This window comes from Rousettus aegyptiacus, unplaced genomic scaffold (assembly GCF_014176215.1).
Source record: "Rousettus aegyptiacus isolate mRouAeg1 unplaced genomic scaffold, mRouAeg1.p scaffold_m13_p_9, whole genome shotgun sequence".
Lineage (NCBI taxonomy): Eukaryota > Metazoa > Chordata > Mammalia > Chiroptera > Pteropodidae > Rousettus > Rousettus aegyptiacus.
In genome coordinates, this window is record NW_023416312.1 from 58940379 (window position 1) to 58963040 (window position 22662).

General features: G+C 43.9%; 1 protein-coding gene across 2 annotated transcripts in view; it reads left to right on the top strand.

Annotated features, from left to right (window-relative positions):
- The window catches only part of DRP2 (dystrophin related protein 2), a 41762-nt gene extending 19761 nt beyond the window's left edge, over positions 1–22001 (top strand). The window contains exons 6-23 of one of the 2 annotated variants that reach the window (XM_016132189.2): positions 1148–1416; positions 1809–1955; positions 2404–2482; positions 4215–4275; positions 4585–4646; positions 5690–5764; positions 6685–6886; positions 7090–7175; positions 8834–8991; positions 9329–9495; positions 11089–11200; positions 12386–12522; positions 12835–12900; positions 13158–13223; positions 14044–14187; positions 15981–16218; positions 17359–17479; positions 17804–22001. In XM_016132189.2, coding sequence (XP_015987675.1) covers positions 1148–1416; positions 1809–1955; positions 2404–2482; positions 4215–4275; positions 4585–4646; positions 5690–5764; positions 6685–6886; positions 7090–7175; positions 8834–8991; positions 9329–9495; positions 11089–11200; positions 12386–12522; positions 12835–12900; positions 13158–13223; positions 14044–14187; positions 15981–16218; positions 17359–17479; positions 17804–17928 — 2315 coding nt within the window. In that variant the 3' untranslated portion in view covers positions 17929–22001. The remainder of the gene's footprint in view (positions 1–1147; positions 1417–1808; positions 1956–2403; positions 2483–4214; positions 4276–4584; positions 4647–5689; positions 5765–6684; positions 6887–7089; positions 7176–8833; positions 8992–9328; positions 9496–11088; positions 11201–12385; positions 12523–12834; positions 12901–13157; positions 13224–14043; positions 14188–15980; positions 16219–17358; positions 17480–17803) is intronic. The other variant, XM_016132193.2, reaches the window with a different exon arrangement.
- Positions 22002–22662: the final 661 nt, after the last annotated feature.

The following is a 22662-nucleotide window of genomic DNA, read 5'->3' on the forward strand; positions in this document are numbered from 1 at the left end:
AGGTAGGTGGTGATGTTTGATAAGTAAATACTGATACTGACCCTGATGACTTCTGGCCGCTTCCATCCCCCCCCCCCAATAGAGTGGCTACTCTAGGTCTAGATTCACATAAGGCAGCTGGGTTCCGTGGTGATTAGGTCTGAGTGGTGGCCCACCAAGCCCTCTTTTCCAGAAGAGTCTTCAATTCTCCTAGATTGGCTATGAATAGCCTTGTGTTAATTGAACCCTTTGTCAATGCTGTTGAACCTCTCATTTACCTTGAGTCCCTCAAAAGGAGGCTGGTACACAATTTACTGCCCAATAGGCCTCAGATAGGACAAGCTCAAGAGACAGCAGGACAGTTCCAAATATCCTGGAGTTTTAGGACTCTAAATCTACCTCTGAGGAGGGGAGGTCTTAGGTAGGAAGAGGTAACCTATAGTTTAGGAACCTAGGTGGAAAAACTGGTCAAGCTATACTAACCTCTCCTTGGCTGGGTCTTCACACCTTCTTTGCACCCCTTCTTTGGATGGAAGTGAGCTGCAGACACTAATGCAAAATCACATTCCAGGGTCATGTGAATAGGACTCTGAATGATTTGTATCACTGTGCCTCTTAAAATATTTTACTCACTATATACCTTACTCATTTTTTAAGAACATGTGGAAATCTATGATATAATAGATGGAAAACAACATGATCTCTTAGCTATGATAGTGAATCCATGAACCTACACATGTGAAAAAATCTCATAGATCTAAATACACACACATAAGTATGGGTAACACTGGGGAACTCTGAACAAAATAAGTGGATAACATCAATGTCCATATCCTGGTTATGATATTGTACTATACTTTTGCAAGATGCTATCATTCGGGGAAATGGGGTAAAGAGTACATGAGATCTCTGTATTGTTTCTTACAATTGTATATGAATCTATAATGATCTCAAAATAAAAAGCTGATTTTTTGAAAAAAAAACCCTGAATGTGCAAAAGGAGTTCAACCATGGAAAAATATGTATTTGCATGTATATAAATATATGCACAAATACACACACATGCACACACACATGCACATCTTACAAAGAGCTGTCTTTGTCCCTGTCTTTTCCTGGGATCCCGCTGCATGGTTGGCCTGACCTGGCTTCCTGCCTGCCCTTGCAGAGACCTCTCCCAGACAGCGGATCCAGAATCTTAGCCGCTTTGTGTGGAAGCAGGCAACAGTGGCTAGTGAACTATGGGAAAAGCTGACAGCCCGCTGTGTGGATCAGCACCGCCATATTGAGCGCACTCTAGAGCAGCTGTTGGAGATCCAAGGGGCAATGGAGGAATTAAGCACTACTCTGACCCAGGCTGAGGGAGTCAGAGCCAGTTGGGAGCCCATTGGGGATCTCTTCATTGATTCACTCCCTGACCACATCCAGACTCTTAAGGTATGCAGATACCCTCACCTGGCTACAGTCCACCCTGAGACCTGAAACTCTTCCCAGACCTTAACAATGTTCCTGCTGATGAGACTCCATTGTTGACATGTACTACAATTGTGCCTATCAGTTTATGTTCTGAACTTGTGGGCTGGTTTAGCTAGAGTCGCCTCTGTCATTCTACTGTCTTCTCTTTCTCTGATGTTTTCTGAGAGTAGGAAAGGAAGAGGATAAAGATAGTAGCCACCCACATCTTAGTCCTGTTGCCCTAATAGGCAAGCACCTAGGTTGTACTTTTGAGACAAAATCTCTGAGTGAAGAGGGAGGAGTTTCAGTGAATGATTAATGTTTCCTCTTTCCCACTCCCTGTCTCCTATGGGACTTGGGCCCTGTTTCTACAGCTATTCAAAGAAGAAATCTCCCCCGTGAAAGATGGAATGAAGTTGGTGAATGATCTGGCCCATCAACTTGCCATTTCTGATGTGCACTTGTCAATGGAGAATTCTCGGGCCCTGGAGCAGATCAACATCCGGTGGAAACAGTTGCAGGTAGAGAAGCCTGGAATGAGTCATGCTGAAGAGCCTCAATATAATTAGGCTTAGGGAAAGCTTTTTCAGGCTAAAAGGAAGTAAAGGGGCATTGAAATGGGATCGAAATGATGAATAGTAGAGAATTTGGGGCCAAGGAAAAGGCTTCTCAACCTCTAAGCCACCGGGTAATAATTGAAATGAAGATCTGAAAGGGTCCTGTCTAAATATGGGCACATGGGATAGACAGGGACAGTTGAAGAGTGACTGTGGCCTGGAATTAATAGTATTCTTCTTTTACCCTTGGGAATGTTGTGGGAGGACTAGCAGTTGGGTGATGGTGAGAGGAGCTGGAATCGAAGAAGAACCAGCCAATGAGGGAGTTCATAAAGATTCCTGGAGGTACCTTGAAATTCCACACTAAATATCTGGAATGAATCTGTTAACTTCCTTCCTGTTCTTTCCACAGGTATCAGTTGGTGAGAGGCTTAAGCAGCTCCAGGATGCCCACCGGGACTTTGGGCCTGGGTCACAACACTTCCTTTCCTGTACGTGAGACAAACTGGACCTCACTTAGCAGAAACTCAGCCACCTTCCAAGAGAGTCTACTGTTGTCTCTTGGGGGCCTAGTGGGAGCCCAGTATACCTTGGCATGCAAGACATAGTAAAGATAAAGCAGTGTGGTATAATGGTTTAAAGGACAGGCTCTTAAATCAGAGACCTGGATCTGAGTCACAGCTCCTTGACTTAATAGCTGTGCAAGCTTGAAAAAAAAATAGCTTAAACTTTCTGAACCTCAGTTTTGCCATATGTAAAAAAAAGAAGGAAAAAAAATTACCTATCTCACAGTGTTATGAGTATTAAATGACTTCATTTTTTCAACAATATTTATTGAGGACCTATTGTGGCCAGGTATTCTAAACACTGAGGCTACATCAGTGAATAAAAGTCTTTAGACCTGTTGAGCTTATATGATAGTGAGGGAAGCCAGACCATAGGCAAATAAGTATAAGATATATAAGGTAAATTGGGACAAGTGCTATGGAAAAAAGTAAAGCAAGGGAGGCATAACTAAGGAAAGCTGGACTTAAGGGGGGGCGGCAACATAATTCTGAATAGCGTGGTCAAGAAAGGTGTCACTTAGAGTGTTGCAATGGAGAGGAGGTGAGGGAATGAGCCATGTGGATTTCTGAGGGATGAGCATACCAGGGAGAGGGGACAGCAGTTTCCAGGACCTTAAGGCAGGAACATGCCTGAGGACCAGCAAGGAGGCCTGTGTAGAAATGAGCAAGGAAGAAAGAGAGCAGGAGGTCAGAGTAGTGGCAGGAGGCCAGAACACAGAGTGCCTTATAGGCTAGGGTAAGGACTTGAGATTTTGTTCTGAATAGAATGCAGAACCTTTGGAGGGGTAGGAACAGAAGGATGACATGATCTAACTTATGTTTCAACAGAGTCAGAGTATTGGGGGGCAAGAGTGGGAGCAGGGAGACCTATTTGAAAGCATCTTATAATGATCCAGGTGAGGGACTGTGGTGACTCAGATCAGGGCGGCAGCAGTGGAGATGGTAGCAATACATAGATCTGAAAATTAGACATGTACACAAAGCATTTAACAGAGTATCTGGCACATAGTAAGAACTCAATAAACGTTAATGGCAGTTAGAACCATTGCTATTATAATCACTGGTATGCAACTATACCTGCAGAGAGCTCTTGTACCCAGGGAAACTGCAATGAGGCAGTTGGCCAGGTAACTGAGCTTCTCCTAGAGGATCTGGAAGATAAAGACATGAAGCAGAGAGGGGCATCCTTTTCCAGAGTTCCTCACCAGGGAGAAATGGACAGTGCCAGTCCCCATTGTCCCATAAAACTGAGAAGCTTGAACTTCTAGGGGAAGGGCTTTAAGCCCCAGGAGGAGAGTGGAGTCCACTTCATATCCACAGCAGCACTCCAGCTTCCTGCAGTTGAATGGATAGAAATAGCAGCCTGTTCAAGAAGATCGTAATAGTGGTAGAGGCCAGATATTCCTGTTCCTGCCCTTGCCCTGTCTCTGGCACATGAGCATATCAGTAACGACCTCTTCTCCTTCCCTTACCCTAAGGGAGAGTAGTGTGTTCATTAGTTTTTCCACACCTTCAGGAGCTGTTAAGAGCTGGCAATGAGAGTCAGGCATCCCCTTTTGGGCTTGACTTCTACTTGGGAGGATATACCAGGGGAGTCACTAGGGGCCTGAAGAGCAATAGTAGCCAGCTTATCTCTCTTTCTGTTCTTCCCTACCAGCCTCTGTCCAGGTTCCCTGGGAGAGAGCAATTTCACCCAACAAAGTTCCCTACTACATCAAGTGAGTGACCATCTGAATCAGAAGCGGGTCAGTCACCTGCCTACACACTCCCTTGCCTTTGTTTTTTTTCCTTTCCCTGTTGCTCTTTATCTGTTGGCATTCTTCCATTTAGTCCAGTTTTTCCTCCTACTCATCTCAAGAGCTCAAGATTCTGCCTGGGCGAAGGTGAACCCTTGTGCTTTGAGATCTTCAAGGTTCACCCCCAGATCCTACAGCTCTTTGCATCCAACCTATCACTGAGTGGTGCATGCATATGTGTGGGGGGAATGGTAGTGTGGACCATCATGCTATTGATGCTTTTATTTGTAGCCACCAGGCTCAGACCACATGCTGGGACCATCCCAAGATGACTGAGTTATACCAAACCCTGGGTAAGAATGTGGGGTTCCTGTATAGGGTGGAGATCTGCCTTTTTTCTATAAGAACAGAAGGGAATCCCATTCAACAAACAGGTGGGAATGAAAGTGAGTGCCTTGTCCCCTAGCAGCCTTCTTTCATATCCTGTCTGCACCTCCCTCAACCGGAGACTCTACATTTCCCCTGGACCATTTAACCATCACATTAGGGAATTATACTTATAGATGAGAATCAGATCTGCTTTAAAAGACACTGTCCAGAATGCAATGAATGTGATTCTCACGTGCCCTATCTTTGGCTACTAAGAGACACTAACCATTAGGTTGCAAATTAATTTTGTCCATGTTGATGTAGGCAAATATAGTTCATTAATTTCACTGCTGTAATCTTTCATTGTGTATACCACAGTTTCTTCATTCAGTCTACTGTTGATGGACATTTAGGTTGTTTCTAGTTTGGAGTTAATAAGAACAATGCTGCTAAAGAGCTCTTGTATATATCTTCTGGTGCATGTGTGCATGTTTTTCAGTCTACAGATCTAACATTGTTTCAACGTGTTATGACAGCATTTTAAAAAATCGAAATAGACTAGGAAATATGAAAGTGCAACATATCCTTAGCAAAAGTCATATTTGATATTAGTTTTGTTATGTTTTTACTTTATCAAATCTAGTAAGTTATTGTTTCCTGAAATGTTTAATTCAGTTATTTATACATGCACACATGAGTATATGTATATCGGACAGTGATGTAGAATGAATTTCTTACTACGCATCTTAGTCAACAAATATTTGAAAATCACTACTCTGGGATAATAACTGGTTGGATTGTAGGATACATAAATGTTCAATTTTACTAGGTAATAGCACATTTGTGTTCCAAGGTGATAGTATCAGTTTACACTTCTAACAGCAGTTCTCATTCACTCACATCTTTTCTGACACTTCTTATTGTCGGATTTTTATTTTTTGCCAATCTGGTGGTTATACAATGGTATCCTGTATGGATTTAATTTGCATTTCCCTGATCTGAGTGGGTTTCTTTCCATTCTTTGCAGCCGACCTCAACAACATTAAGTTCTCAGCCTACCGCACTGCCATGAAGCTACGCAGAGTCCAGAAGGCACTGCGCTGTAAGTCTCCCATTGCACTTCCTTTAAGGCCTTCTACCCACTCTGACTCTTCCTCATCTGTCGGATATTTCCCACTTTCATCCCACCTTGACCAGGGTTGTTGATTGGCTTTATGGGAATCCTCCAAAGGCTGGGATATACTAGCTGTGGAAACCTGCACTTTTCAGGGCCCTTCCATTCTCCCCAAGCTCCAGAATTGTTTCCAAATTAACCCATAGCTATCTTCTTCCTTGTCCCTTCTCTGCCCAACATGGATAATCAAGCAACTGTTTTATGGCAGGAAGTATCTTAGCTGATGATTTGGAGCCACTGGGAGCATGTGTTCTTTTGCCATCTTGGGGTTATTGCATGTAGCAGCAGAACTGTTGAAACAAATGCCAGTGGTTACAGGACAACATGGTTGCAGATATAATGTGCCTTCTGGCCTATCTCAGAGATGCTGTTCATTTAATCTTCTTGTTGTGTCTGCCTTCACTAATTCCAGCATTGGGAACAATTTAAAAGTCCTACTGAGGTATGTCACATTTACCCAGGTGCACCTGAGCCCTCACAACTGGTGTGTAGGTTCTCAGAACAAGGTTTATGGACAAACCTATTTGCAGTTGAAATGTGTGTAAAGACAGATAAATTTAAAATGAGATTTGACCTCTTGGGAGTTAACACAACAAAGGAGAGTTTACTCACATCCCACCATCTTTTTGAAACTAATGTCAAAGAACATATGGGTATAGAAACATTTTGGATTAATTTAGGGGACCTTTTGCTGCCTCCCTCCTTGGTATGAGCAGCTCTGTAAAGGGCAAGCTTGTATCATACAGTTGGTCTGGAGATTGTCAAATTTGGTGAAGCTGGCAGCCTTATCTCCTTGTCTAGCCCCTGGGGTTCTTCTTTTGGCTATACTTTCTCCCTCTTTATTTCAGTGGACCTGGTAACTTTAACCACAGCCCTGGAGATCTTCAATGAGCATGATCTGCAGGCCAGTGAACATGTGATGGATGTGGTGGAGGTCATTCACTGCCTGACTGCCTTATATGAACGGCTGGAAGAGGAAAGAGGAATCTTAGTCAATGTGCCGCTCTGTGTGGACATGAGCCTCAACTGGCTTCTCAATGTTTTCGATAGGTAAGGGCTTGCAGCCCCGGCAGCCCCAAGTATGAAATTCAATGGGGCATCTGGAGTAGACCTGGTGGGAAAGTTGGACCCAGCTCAGCTTGGGACATCATTGGCACAGAGCCCTGCTGGGATCAACTCTGTGAGGAAAATGGCTGCCACGATGTTAACCCTTTCCATATATTCATGTTCTCAGTCTCTTCTTTTAAACCTAGTGGTCGCAGTGGAAAGATGCGGGCATTGTCCTTTAAGACTGGCATTGCATGCCTGTGTGGCACAGAAGTGAAGGAGAAACTACAGTGTGAGTACAACTCCAAAGTCTAGAGTGGAGCTGGGTGGAGGGAGAGGTGTGGGGTATAAGACAAGCAAAAGGTAGATCTTATGACTCAGCAGAGGGCTACTTGGACTACCCTGTGAGGCTTCCTGGTCCAGGCTTTTGCAAAGAACCCAGAATAGCCAAAGGCTAAGATGGACCTGAGGCCTGCTATTATTTCCTGTGTCACTGCAAGGGGTTTAGTTCCTTCAGATTTGATGTAATTACTTGGCAAGGATCTGAGTTGGCAGCCTAGGGTACCCAGGACTCAGACTTTCTGTTTTCATTCCCCCACGACTTATCAGGCTTAGCCCTCTCCCAGTTTGGAGCTCAGGCATGTCACAATCTACTGGAGACTTCCTATGTGATTACATAGCCATGGCACAATAATCCATTACTGGGAGGTGGACAGTATATCATTCTGTAGTTTTTAACCTCTCTGGAGTGTAGTACCTTTGCTTTCCTCTTCATCTTCCATCTGTGTACAGCATTTTGTACTTTTCTGCAGCAACATCATTAGTTGTCAAGTGCTTACTTTGTGTTTACCACTGTGCTAAATGTGGTGAGTACTAGGTTCAATTAGACATGGTCCCTGTCTCAAGTAGTTTACAGTCCAGAGTAGGAGATAGAAGTATGAAGAAAACATTTTTACAAAGCACTAATTAGACTAATTGAAATGGCAAAGGATATGTACTACATCAGATCACAGAAGAGAGATGACAGCAGTCTGGGAAAATTTTACATTTCAAAGCATATCCATAGCTGTGATATTATTTATCTCTCTCAACATTCCTTTAAGTTGGGATTGACAATGATTATTTATCCTCAATTTACGAGTAAGTAAACTGCAGCATAGAGAGATTCATGACTTACCCAAGTTTCTAAAGCTAGTCAGTAATGGATCCAGAACTAAAATCTGGGCTCTCTGCCTTCTACATTTGTGTGTTTTCTAAGCCTTAGGTGAAGTATGAAGCAGACAGACAATAATCTCTGGAGAAGTTTTTGTAAGATTGGGGTAGGATGGGAGAGTTCCCAAAAGGGCAGGTTTTAGCCATATTCAAATATAAGTACCACAGTCTATTCCACAATTACTTAGAACTCATACTTAGATGATCAAATGCTTTGAATTATCTCCTCTTTTTGTATTATCCATGCCAGAGTTTCTTTCCATTTATGTGGATAATTGAGAGATTACTGCAGTATCAGACTATATAAACTATATAAATAGGAGAGGATAGAGCAGATTGAGTGTGACTCATGTTCAGGTACCCCTGAGCCTCTCTCCCACATCTTGCTTCTTGAGAATCTGTTTCCCCAACAGTATTATATCTGTGTCTGGCACTGTTCTCACACACAGCTCACTCTTTGTCTTCATCTCTCTCTCCCCCTCTTCATTTCTCTCTCTCTCTCTCTCTCCCCCTTTTCATGTCTGCCTCAGTTTTTCTCTATGAACTCAGAGAATTCTCTTTTTAGAACTCCTGGGCTACTAGAAGGTCAGGGATGAACCTCTAAGTATTCCAATTTCAAAAATCATTAGCTAAGTCTGTATGATCTTTCTTTATCTTATTTTTTTCTGTTATCTCCTGATACCATTCTCTGGCCATTTCTGCATCTGGGTTGGCTACAACTTATGGTGGGGCCAGCAGATCTCTTCAGCCAAGTTGCCAACTCAGGCAGCCAGTGTGACCAACGCCACCTTGGTGTCCTGCTTCATGAGGCCATTCAGGTTCCTCGTCAGCTGGGGGAAGTAGCAGCCTTTGGGGGCAGCAACGTGGAGCCCAGTGTCCGTAGTTGCTTCCGTTTTGTGAGTATGGAACTGGAGAGGGTAGAAGGGAGGGATGGTGGGAAGGAGGGTGGAAAGAAGAGAGGACGGACTAAGAGCTAAGCTTCTGATCTGAACTACTCAGATGTAAGGGAGTTTGTTGGAATGGAACAACAGGGCAGAGGGTTCTCTGGGCTTTTAGGGTCAGAGTACTGCTAGAGGAGGCTCCAGCTCACCTAGGAGAGGGCAGAAGGTAGATACCTCTGGAGAATAGGCCAACCCAGGTTTTGATGGTTCTCTTGCTCCTCTGAGGGCTGCAATTCTAAGCACAAGACACTTTGGGCCTCAATCATTGCCATTGGGCTTCTTGTTTCCCTAGAGCACTGGGAAGCCAGTCATTGAAGCTTCACAGTTCCTAGAGTGGGTCAACTTGGAGCCTCAGTCCATGGTGTGGCTGGCTGTTCTGCATCGGGTCACCATTGCTGAGCAAGTGAAGCATCAGACCAAGTGCTCTATTTGTAGGCAGTGCCCCATCAAGGGCTTCAGGTAGGGAAAACAATACCTGATAGAATGATAATAATAATAAATAGTCTGTGTTGCATATAAATCACATATTAAAAAATTATATCATTACACCTAATCTATTATACATTGTTATATATTATCGTAATCCTATCTATTGTAGAATATTTAAATTTTTTAAAAAATTGGAAATAATGAAATATTTTCTTTTGTTTTAGTTGTATTATGAAATATTCTAGACCTACAAAAATGTATAGAGAAGCAAAAGGGAAAGGGTGAGGGAATATCATAGAAAGAGAAATAATTTGCTCTTGTTTTCCCAGGAATCATTAAGTAGAACCCAGAAGCCCCAGCATCCTGACATAAGAATACCTATGTACCAAATAGTATGCTGGCAAATGGTTCACAACCAACTCTCCAGAAAGCAAGAAAGAAACCTAATTTGCAGCATTTGTTGATTTCCATGATGTAAATACTCCCACTGTGGCCGATGTCTGGCTACCCATAGAAGGTTGGGAAGAGATATGCAGTTACACACTTATTTCCACCATGTAGATCCAATAGATGTAACCCTCGAGAGCATAGATAATAGTAAATTAATTATGAGGTGATGAGTCTTGAGTATTTATTACTTCTGTTTTTAAAAGAATTCACTTAATTGTGAATTTATGTAATTTATTTCTTTAAAAATAATGGCTCAATTTAACAGCCAACTTGGAAAATCCTTGAAATTTTAACAACTGGCTCCCATGAGCTGTGATGAGCCAGCTTCAACACCCCATAGAGTGTGCACACCACCAAGCTTGAGAAGTAAAAAATTATTATAATACATTTGAAGTTCCTCTGATTACATTCTCCACCTCCTTCCACAGGGGTAACCACTATCCTCAATTTGGCTTTCATCATAAAAATGCTCATTTTTTAAATAACTATTTAAAGCACTAACACACTTTTTGCAATCACCCTGCTTTTTATGAGCAAATGAGGCATAGAGGTGGAATGTGACTTTCCCAAGTTCATACAGCTGGATAATGTAGATAAAGTGTAGATCCAGGAGCAGATGTTGGATCCTCTGACTTCTCCAAGTGTTTCACCATTCTACACTACTAGGTCTGGGCAGCTCAGCTTGGCTTTGGACCTGGATCTGAAGAGCTAATTCATATTGGGTAATAATAGAGTTATTATTATAAATGACTTTTGGAAATAACTTTTAGCCACTTGCTCAGGGCTGGTAGAAGAACCCACTTTGTATTGAAAGAGTAACTTCTCCAGTGTAGGTGGTGGTACCTGTGAGACTGGATCCTTTGGGGCCATTTTTGTTTAGAAAGCTATTTGCTGTCATGATCTCTTTACTCCTGCTACCCCTTCCTTTTAAAAAAGATGGTGAGACAATGCTATTTCCAACACTTCTTGGAGTCTGAGGATGTGATTTCATGGAGATTTATGGTCTCTAAGATAAGGCTAGTCATTTAGTGAAGACTCAGTCACTGCTATGCATAGGAGGTTGAGTATGTTATGGCTCCATGCCTCACCCCCTTCTAATGTGTGTGTATATTTGGATGCTAGGGAAACAGGGAGGTCATTATGGTACATTGGATCCTCTGTCCTCTCCCCAAGGTACCGGAGTCTGAAACAGTTTAATGTGGACATCTGCCAGACTTGCTTCTTGACAGGCAGGGCCAGCAAAGGCAACAAGCTGCACTACCCCATCATGGAGTATTACACCCCGGTATGAAGCCTCTGGGCTGGGTGGGAGGGTGAGACAGATCTCAGGTTCTGGGCCCTTGACCTACTTGGCCATGCACAAGCTATTTGTATTCTACTCTCCTCTGGGGAGCACTCTCCAAACTGTCCTGGTGATTTACCAGTTCAAGGTTTTCAGGCCTCTCTGTTCTTCCAGCAAACCTTCTCTCTCACTAGAGTGGCAGCTGGCTATAGAAGCCCAGAATATGCTCAGCCATTTAAAAGGCGCTCACTATTTTTAGAAAGAAGTCTCAGGAAAAAGTAGAGAAAGGCAGTTCCAGGGAATGAACCTTTCATTGCTCAATGTATTTTTTCCAGCCTAGTTTTCTGTATTGCTCCTATCACCTGGCCTTCATCTGCTGCTTTATCATTGTTTCCATCCCTTCCAGTCAATACCAAAGTTTGTACTCAAATTAATTACTCAGTCTCTGGGCGAGGGCTGGGGGTGTTCTTTACCTAGGTCCCTAATTCCACCTGGTTTTCACTGGCAACCATACACTTCATAGCCACCTGAGTCCAGGTTGGTCAGCATCCCTGAATTCCAACCACAGAATTTCTCCACTGGTGTGCTCAGGATCCACAGCTTCAGGCTTTGCTGCCTGAACTAACTCTCCTACCCTACCTCTCCATCTTTCAACCTGTTTCCTCATAGTCCACCCTCCAAGATGTCATCTCTTCTCTAAATTCTCTTGGCACAGAAACATGTGTGACCCAGTGGGAGCAGAGACCTTGCCCTTTATTTTTCTTTCATTATCATTTTGAAGTAAACATTATAAAAGTCATGAAAACTGGCTCAAGATGGTAAATGGGTAATCCTTTACCTTCGGCTTATCTTCTACATCCCTAGAATTTATACAAATGATATTTTAAAAATGAACAAATATGTGCTCATTGTAAAAGGTCCAAATTACATAGAGGTGTTTAAAGTATAAAAGGAAAGTCCTCCTCTGTCTTCAGCCTGGCCCACACCCTTCTGGTCCAACTTCTCAGGGGCAATCAATGTTCACAGTTTGGCATGTGTCCTTGGAGACCTTTTTCTAGGAGCAGGGTATGGTGGACATGAACAAAAGTGGATTACCAGTCACATTACCTACTCTAGGGAAACAGCCACAGCTCCCCCAGAATATCCCGAAGCCATTAAGGTGAGTCCCTCTACCCTGTTTCCTCTCAGACCACATCCAGTGAGAACATGAGGGATTTTGCCATAACCTTAAAGAACAAATTCCGCTCAAAGCATTATTTCAACAAACACCCTCAGCGAGGTTATCTGCCTGTTCAATCAGTGCTGGAGGCCGACTATAGTGAGACGTGAGTACCAGTGGCTGGGCAGGAGCTGAAGGCAGCCTGGCTGAGCCCGGGGATGTGAAGGGTTTGAGTCCCACGTGGGTAGGGGTATGTTCCAGGGCAAACCTGACTAGTGACGAGGCAGTTCAACCTAGACATGACCAGGAATCTGGCCTGAGAAATAGACCCTGTAAATCTAGTCTCAGTATCCTGTTCCCATGAACTCTTGTCCATCTCCCTAATGTGGTAACAGGGGGCAGGGAGGGTGGCGGCAAGGAAACAGGCTGCCCAGCTACCCAGTCTTTGGTCCTTTGAGTCTTTGCTTCCTTCCTCTAGGCCGGCTTCTTCCCCAAGGCTGCCACATGCTGACACACACTCCCGCATTGAGCATTTTGCCAGCAGGTACTACCAGGTTTGGGGGAGAGGGATTGTAAGGAGTCTCACGTGGAAGGGGTTTTCAGTTGAGGCAAAGAGAATGGAGTCAGGGCTATGGGAGCATGCACAGTGGGGTACATGGCAGCCAGCAAGACCCAACACTTACGGGTGGTTGAGGCGGCCTCCAAAGCTGCTAATCGATCCTATTGTGGGATTAGAGTCCTTGAGATGAAAGCAGGCCTCACATCCTGTTTTCCCTTCTGTTCGTGATCATTTTTTCCCAGGCTTGCTGAGATGGAAAGTCAAAATTGCACCTTCTTTAATGACAGCTTGTCCCCAGATGACAGCATGTGAGTTTCCACAGCTACTTCTTTTCTGGAATAGCTCTCTTTAGGATCCCGCTGTCACCGTTTGGATAGGGTATATCCTCAAGGGGAGGGAGGTGTGGTGGTTAGGGTCCTTGATGCCCTAAGGAAAGAAGGATGATTTCTGGGCACAATGTTTAGTAAGAGAGGCAGTCTGCCCTCTATTAACCAACTTGGGGAATTAATAATGCACTATTCTCTGCCATCTGCCCAGATCCCTTCCTGTTGCAAGATCCCATCCTTCTGTGCCCAACTTTGAGAGAAAAATAATATGCTCTCATCTACAGTTATAGAAGTGAGCCATTATCTCATGACCAGGATGCCAAAGCCCCATCTAGTGCCACATCGATCCTGGGGAGACACCAGGGACTTGACTAAAGTGTGGCCCTTCATCTCCAGGGAGGTACCCGGCCTGCTCAGAGGCCTAGGAGCTTCTGGTTACATGGATCAATCTGGCCCTGACTGGGATTCAGGCAGGCTGTGATCCCTTCCTGGGAGTGAAAAAGTAAAGAGTAGGGGAATGGCACAAAATAGGGAGTGATTTGCTCATTGTTTCCCAGGAGCTTTTAGTAGAACCCAGAAGCCCCAGCATCCTGAAAACACTCTCTCCTAGTACCCACAACCATGACTCTTCTACCTTTGAACACTTTGATTCCTCTAAGGCCTTCCCTTCTCTACATGTCTTAGAAGCAAATCCTTCACATGCATCTCCTGAGGCCTGAGCTGAGAGCTAAGAACTCATGCCCTGAATTGTTTCTCAGCTCAGTGCTTGGCCACCTCCTTTACTCTCCCCATACCCATGCAGAGATGAGGATCAATACCTATTGCGGCACTCCAGCCCCATTACAGACCGGGAACCAGGCTTTGGACAGCAATCTCCATGCAGCATGGTCACAGAAAGCAAGGGGGAGCTAGAGAAGATCCTGGCCCACCTAGAGGATGAGAACAGGTGGGTGTGGTAATGACACAGTTCTGTACGGGTTCTAGAGTCAAACAGCTTGAATTCAAGTCCTGCCATTTCCACAGCCTAGCTATGTGGCCTAAAACAAGTTTCTTATATTCTGTGATCCTCCCTTTCCTCATCTGTAAAATAGGAATGATGATAATAATACCTCCCTCCTAGAGGCACTTGGGAAGATCAAACGATCAGGCATATAATGTGTTGGCCAGTAACTGGCTTACAGTAAGTGTTCAATAAATGCTAGCTATTCTAGTAATTATTTGCATCTTTTTAATTCAACCCAAATAATTTCAAGTACTCACTAGATATAAACAGAAAAACACGAATCCAGAGAATACAAAAGAGTATACATGTCTCTGCCCTCAAGGAACTGTCAGGATTGGAATGGAAAGAGATACTTAGCATTTAGTGAAAGTAATAAAAGAAGAGGAAGGTAACACTGCATAGCCCATTTGAGGCCTGGATGAGGGAAGGTAAAGAAGATGACAGGGGATGGCATTAATCTCCATAAAGTACCAGTGGCAGCAGGGGCCTAAGGAGGGTCCAAACCACTTTGTGGACATGTAGTAGAATCTGTAACATCCTTCAGAACAGTGCTTTGCAAACATTAGTGTGCATACAAGTCACTTGGGGAGTTTGATAAGATGCAGATTGTGATTCACAGGTTTGGGGTGGGGTCTGAGTGCTTACACTTCTAACCAGCTTCGAGGACGTATCCATGATGCTAGCCCACAGACTGTACTAGGAGTATCAAGCCCTTAGAACAGGGCCAGTCTGTGAGGTGTTCTTTACTGGTTGAAAGCAAGGTAAATACATAAATAGAAAGTAATCTTTTAGAAACTTGTATATCAATTTGACATTGTCATGACATCCCAGCACATAATTAGTGGATTTGTCTTCATTGAATAGGATATAGACCAGTTTGAGTTTTGTCGAACTTGAGTGGCAAGTCACATGTGGTATGAGCTGTGTACTAGCTATGTGCATTTGGACTACATATCAGTCCACAATGAATTGAAAAATCCACTATTGTTTTTCACTATGGATAGTTAATTTTTTTTATTACTATGGATAGTTAAAAAACTTTTTTTTCAATTACCAGTGACATACAATGATATATTAGTTTCAGGTGTACAACATAGTGATTAGACATGTATATAACTTACTAAGTGATCACCCCAATAAGTGTTCACAATGGATAGTTTGAGAAACACTGCATTAGAATAGCAGTGGGCAGGCCCTGGAAAATATTGGGGAGAGAGTAATCTGTTGTGGAAAAAAAATAGTAACATCCTCCAAAGTAGACCATCTTTTTGGAATTGGTTTTCTTGATGAGTCAACATGGGTGTTCAAAGTAGGCCACAGAGGAGGGCAGTTGATAGAAGAGGCAAAATGGATTATCTTTTGTTTATGTTATCTTTCCCTAGAATCTAAAAATCTTAAAATGGAGTAAGTGAGTCAGTGGTCCTAATGCCTCGTATTTGCAGACTGTGTTTCTGCCTGATTTTAAGGTCAGAATTAATCCCCAAGACAGCACATCAATGCCCAGAGACATAGGAAATGTCAACTCTCTCTGCTCTGAGGCCCAAGAATGGCAGAATAAATGACATATGTACTGGAGAGAGAGTGGATATGGCCATTCCAGCAAGAACATGGCTGGGGTGGGGATGGAGATGGAAGAGCGAAAGGATTGCTGACACCTAGGTATGAGGGGGCATCTGGGACCTGGACAGTCAACATCTCATTAAGGCTATAGGTCTTGGCTTTTCTGTCTCTGTCAGGATTCTCCAGGGAGAGTTGAGACGGCTGAAATGGCAGCATGAGGAGGCTGCTGAGGCGCCTACCTTGGCTGAGGGCTCTGCTGAAGTGTCACAAGACCACCGCAATGAGGAGCTTCTGGCTGAGGCCCGGATCCTTCGGCAGCACAAAAGCCGCCTGGAGACACGTATGCAGATCCTTGAAGACCACAACAAGCAACTAGAGTCCCAGTTGCATCGCTTAAGGGAGCTGCTCCTGCAGGTAAGGCTGGAGCCAGAGAAAGGACCTGAGCACAGTAAGGAGAGATTGGGAGCTGGGGAGTATGGCAGTGAAGAGAAAAGAAAGAGCTCCTTGGCAGTGGCTGTTAGATGACCTTCTGAAGAGAACTGGTTTGAAAACTGGGGAAGGTGGCAGAAGGAAGGGGCTGGTATGTCTCATTTCTTGGCCAATTCTCTTCCACCTAGCTTCCACTCCACCCTTATGTGTTACTCTCAAGTCACTGTGGGGCCTAGGGCAAAGGGAGGACTTCTGAAGGCTCACATCCCTACAACACTTTGAACTCAGTATTAAAAGAATAAAGTTCAAAGAATCATCCAAAACATTGATTCTACTATTATGATGTTTGCTGGATAGAAGCAATTTTGGACATGCTTGACAAGAGAAAGATTTTTGCTGTGAAGGAAGCTCTTGTCACTTTTTGTACTTTTCTTCTTTGAGAGGTAGTGTATATGATGTTGTGTAGCTCTGGAGTCAGACAGCCCTAGACTTGAATGTGGCTCTGCCAGTTAGTGGCTGTAGGGTGTTAGGAAAATTACTTAGCTTCACTAAGCTCCAGTATTCTCATCTGTCAAACAGGAATAATATACCAACTTCATGGAATTATGGTGAACATAAAGTGAGATAATGTATTTAAAGAATTTAGTATGATGCCAGCAATATAGTAAACATTTTATAAATGTTATCTATTATTGTTGTCATACATACCAGATGATACTACCCCTGACATTTCCCCAGACTCTCCAAAGGATAGCTTCTAGATGCCTGGAGGTCTCTAACATATGATAGATAAACTGAGGATCAAGTGTGCAATAACTCTGCATTTCCAGAGATAACTGGGTTTTAAATAGCTTAATTGTAGCTAAAATGACAGCAAGAGACATTTAGGTGCAATGCCACTCTAATAATATAGGAAACTTTGACACATGTTGTTGAAGGAAGAAGACATATTCTAAGAAGTTTCCTTAAAGGAGAAGCCACCATTTAGGGCACTATGAAAATTTCTTAAAGTCCAAGGGCAAAAGGATGGGCATGAGATCTCTAAGGCCCCTTTTAAGCTCAGGAGTCTATCAAAGTAAGTTCAGGAAGGCAAAGCCACTTAAGTCATGCATTACCTCTTGCTAGCCACCCTCTGAATCAGATGGCAATGGCTCTGCAAGCTCGTCCCTAGCTTCATCTCCACAGCAGTCAGAAGGCAGTCACCCCCAAGAGAAGGGACTGACTACTCCAGATACTGAGGCCGCAGGTAAGTTCTTCTAGCCCCTCCCAGTCCCTACCTCCATGCTTTTGCCCTGCCCAAAATCTCCTGCCTAAGGTTCTGCTAGATCTGGGACTAGTTTCTCCTCATGGCTTTGAGCTTAGCATCAGGCATGATTGGCTTATTGACTGATTCATTCATTTGTCTATTCTACACATATATTTTGAGCACCTTCCATATACTGTGCATTGTGCTGCGAAGACACAAATGCATTGGACTTGCCCTTCAGCTGGCCACATCCTACCTCAGCCCCTTGGCATCATCAGGGACACTTATCTAGCTCACTTCCTAAATTTCTATTTTCTAATGCAGATGATTTGGGGTCAAAGAGCCAAGATGTCAGCCTGTGCTTGGAGGACATCATGGAGAAGCTCCGCCATGCCTTCCCCAGTGTGCGAAGCTCTGATGTGACTGCCAACACCCTGCTGGCCTCTTGATGGAGCCAGATTCCCATCCTGTGGTCCATAGTCTTCTCCCCGTTCTGGTGAAAGCCTTCCCCCAGCCTTTACCCAACCTTTCCAGTTCCCACTGGCCCCGCATTCCTCAGCCAGAGTTATTTGGGCTCTGGGCAGCAGCAAGGACCTGGTGCGATATGAGGTGGGTGTGTGGGGGCCGGGGAAGGGAGAGGCATGATTCCTTTGACACTAGAAATCTGCCCTCTAACCTTCAAGTTTGAGACCAGTCCCTTAAGTATGCTTCTGTTGCAACCCAGGGAAATGGCACTCGGAAGCCATTCAGATGGGGAAGAGAGAAACTCCCTTGCAGAGTTAAGCAGTGCCCACTGACATCCTTCCTGCTCCATGGAATTATGGAGATAGGGAAGCCTAATGACCCCAGGGTTCCGGCATTATGAATCCACAAGAGTTAGCCCTACTCTCTGGCCCAACTCAGGGAGGTAAAAGGGTATTCCCAAGATGTCCCCTTGCTAGCAAAGTGCCCCTGAAAAATTCTGGGCAGCATGTGTCATATTACTTTAGCTTGAGGGCATATTTTTAGCCATCCTACTGCTACCTAGATGTTGTTTCCTCCTCAAATATCTTCAGTTCCTCTGCCTCAGTCCTTGACAGACCTTCCTCAAGGCAGGAACAGTTCATTCTGATTCCTACTTCCATCTCACATGTGGAAACATTAAAGAAATACTTATGAGCTTAGATATTTTCCCCCCGATCCTCCTCTTTCCTGATGGCCTTAGCGTCCTGAGAGACCCGCTGAGTTGCTCTGAGAATCCAGCTGAAGCCACTCTTGGCTCTTCTGAGTCTGCCCTATAAAGCCCTGGGGGAGGGCCAGCAGCTTGCTCAGCAAGGGGTTCTTGCTCTCCTTGGCTGAGGAAAGAGAAGCCATCTATTAACCTGGAAGAATGTGACTGCCCAACACCCTTGTTTCTTTTAGACTGAATCATATGAGGTAGCTGATTTTCCCTAGCTAATCATAAGGTAGATGCAATGGGCCACTTAGAATAGTGGCCCCTTCCCAGGAGCTACTGGCAACTTTCCACCCAGACAGTAGCAAGACCTTTTGTATAAAACTGTTCTAACTCTGGGATGTGAACCCAATCCTCAAACTGAGCTATTCCTAAGCAACATATACCATGATTCCTTTTTCCAGAAACTGTTTAGAATAGATAGCAGGGGTAGCATGGTGTGCTTGGGAACTTTGAACAGAGTCAGAGCCCACTTAGGCAGCTTTCTTTCAAAAGGCGCTTTATAACCTAGAACCCTGCAGTCAACCTCATTTGCCTAAGTATATATGCTTACATATCTATCCTACCTATGTACTGTACATCAGTACTTCCTTGGCCTCACTCACACATTAAATTCTAATACCTCTTGAAGCATTAATGTTCTGCCTTACTCTTTGTTAGCCTAAGCCTCTGGTTGAACAGATAGATGTGTCCTGGCTGCTCCCCCTAGGATATCTCTCCATTCGTGTTTAGGGTGAGCTGTCATCAAGACCAAAGCAACAGAAGCCTGTGGCCACAGAGGAATCTAACAGGTTCACTTTCTTCTCTTCACTCACTCCAAATCTTGCTTTGAGACCTAGGCCCTGGATGAATTTTCCAGGGCTCCTCTAAACAATGGTTCAGGTACCAAAGCAGAAAAAATTTCAGCTTTACTCACCCCAACCAGAAAAGAAAGAACAAATAAGGTTTTATTAGCTTTTGTCAGGCTAAGGCAAAGAGTATATCTTCTAGCTCATTCCAGTTTTTAAGTCTGGCTCAGGGTCTTAAAGAAAGCCGTGGTTGCCACTGAGGTCAGGAGGGTATCAGACAGTTGGGGCACTATGCTATAATCAAGCAGTGGGTCAGTGGGTAGAACTGCAGAGAAGCTAGATTTATCTGCTGCAGGGGAGAGAAGGCAGCAGCTTGGGTCCAAAAGCCTAGGATTGCCTTCTTCTGGAATTACGAGGGGGACACTAAGCCACATGTCCAGGGTATCAGATCTCATCACAGTGTCTGTTTTAGTGCTCAAGAGGTCTCTGGGCAGGAGGACTTGGGTATCTGGGTATATGATGAGCAGGTCATAGGACATCAAACACAGAACCTGGGCATCTATTCATGAATGGGGGGAAGCTGCATTTGTAGGGTCCTAGATAGTGGACAGAAATGGGATAGAAGAAATTTGCTATAAAAGAGAGAGCTCAAGGTCTTTGAAGTGTATACCTGCCTCAGCCTTAGGAGGGTAGATGTTATAAAACAATCTTGTACCAGGAAAGTCCTGGAAAATTCTTTGCATAACCCCCACTCCACTCAATAGATCTTGGGCTGCTGAGAGCCTGTGGAATCTGCACTGGGCCAGGCATGGTAGGAAGATGTAGATCTCGTTATGTAGGATTTGCGCTGTAGGTGGACCGAGGCAGCAGGTCAAGAGTTAAATTTTTACTAAAGAGGTCACTGACACTTTGTGGTCTTGTGTTTACCTTAATGCCCAAGGTAAGTTCAGGCATACCTCATGTTATTGCACTTCACAGATGTTGCGTTTTTTTACAAATTGAAGGCAAGACCCTTCACCAGCAAAAATATTACAACCCGCTTTATTGCGGTGGTCTGGAACCGTATTAAAAATATCTCTGAGGTATGCCTGTGTATCGCTCAAGGGTCCAGTGGCAATTACTGCAGCATGTGTGGGCTCTTTGCCCGCAGTAAGGTAAATGGTTCCTTGGGTGCTATCAATCCAAATTAGGGTGGGATTTACTGAGAAGTGTTGCATGTCGTTAGGCATCTGGTATGTGTCATGTCTCCTAGAGGTATTGTATGTGATGCTGCGTAGTTTATGGTCCTGTACTGGAACTATGGTGGGGGCAGTTGATGGGTAGGCAGCCTGAGGAAAACCTCTGACTTGTGATTATCATCTGTGATAAGGAATGTGAGTGTTTGCTGAGGTTGTAGTCAAATAGTATCAGGGAACAGTTAGGACTGATAGAAGACTTATTCTTGACAGAATCCAATAGAGGCCAAAAAGCCATCATAAGAATGCCTCTGCTTGAAGCAAGAGCAGAGTGGAGTCATGTTGACTGGGAAATTGTTAAGGAAGGCTGATTGGCTGGAGGACGTCAGGCTGTATAGTTCCCTAGGGAGAGCCCTACCCAGAATGACATGTGTACTTCCCTCCAGAGCAGAAAGACTGAAATCAAAGCTCTCAAGTACCCATTCCCTTCAAGACCCAAAGTTTGGAAATGTTTTCTTTCAGAGAAACTTGTTTGAGTTCTTGTGCTCCAGGAACTGGGCTGGCATACTGCAATAATGAGAAACCCTGGGGCCAGGCAGAGGCCAATCCTGGGGGATGTTTTGCCTCCAGATTCATTTTAAGGAATACCTGTACTGCCTGAGGTGTGCGTTTGGGATTTGGGATCCACATCCAGCTTCAGACTAGAGTGTTCCTTCAATACACATTCTCAGTGGCAGACTTATGGCCTCTGAGACAATTTCAGGCCAAGAATCTCATCATGGTTCCCTTAACATAGGTGACAGATAACCAAGAAAGTAGCTTCCTAAGAACAGCCCTGGGAGAGAAACTGGGGTATTTGCCCAAAGGGTATGGAGACTTAGCTGCTCAGTGGGTACTTTTATCTTTGGGCCTCCCTGCCAAAATCCAGCCCTAGGAACAAAGGAATACTTCAGCTCTTTTCTTACTCTTTTAATACCAACTCTGTGGGAGAGGGAAAGGCTCAAGGCCAGGGCTCAGCTCCCAGCCTCCATCTCCTCTCACAGCTGCTGCATTTGGTTAGGGGTGAGGGGGGCTGCTAAATGTCCTTGCTGTCCCCAGGGCAGTATTGAGGCCAGGCTGAAGCTCGCTATGCTCCTTGCTGGCTACAAGAATGGGTTATGAGGGTGGGAGCTGGGGAAGGGATTCAGGGGAGGTAGCAAGGGTGGCACATAAGTCTAGAAAAGTTTGAGACAAAGGGGCGGGACTGGGAACAAATTGGTTAACTTTGATTGCCACTCACTGGGGTGCTTTTACCCTTTCTCTTAAATTCTGCTTTGAAAAGAATAAATTTGTATTTGTTTACTTTGGGTCCTCTGGTTATAGTCTTTGACTCTGATATTTCATATCCCTCTCTTGTCCAACACCTACTGGACCAAAAAGACACCCCACTAGCTGCATCTGCCACAGTTACCTGGAGTGGTTACCTCTCAAGACCTTACACAAATTAGCTAGTTAACCCCTCATGGAATGAGCTCTTTATGGCAATAGCGCTTTAATACCATCCTCAATCTGAGGATTTTTTTTTACCAGCCTGAAACATATTGGAAAAAGAAGAATGCAGTGAGTTTCCATAAAGTAACATTTATTCGATTTAAAGGTCTATCTCTTAGATTTAGATTATGGATATATACAACATCCCTATGAATTGGTAGTGATAGTTTTTTACAAGTGCTATTTTCTAGCAAAATAAAACTGTCAGTCCCTCTTCCCTACCACCAATTTTTCTTTTCTCACCAATCTATAACAGCACTGTCCAATAGAAATATGTGAGCCACATATGCAATTTAAAATTTTCTAGCAACCATATTAAAAAGTAAAAACAAACATGTGAAATTAATTTTAATAATATATTTTACTGGATAACATCTATTTAGATAATATATTTATTTGGATAATTTATTTTATCCAAAATATTATCATTTCAACATATAATCAGTATAAAACAATTATTAATGAGATATTTTATAT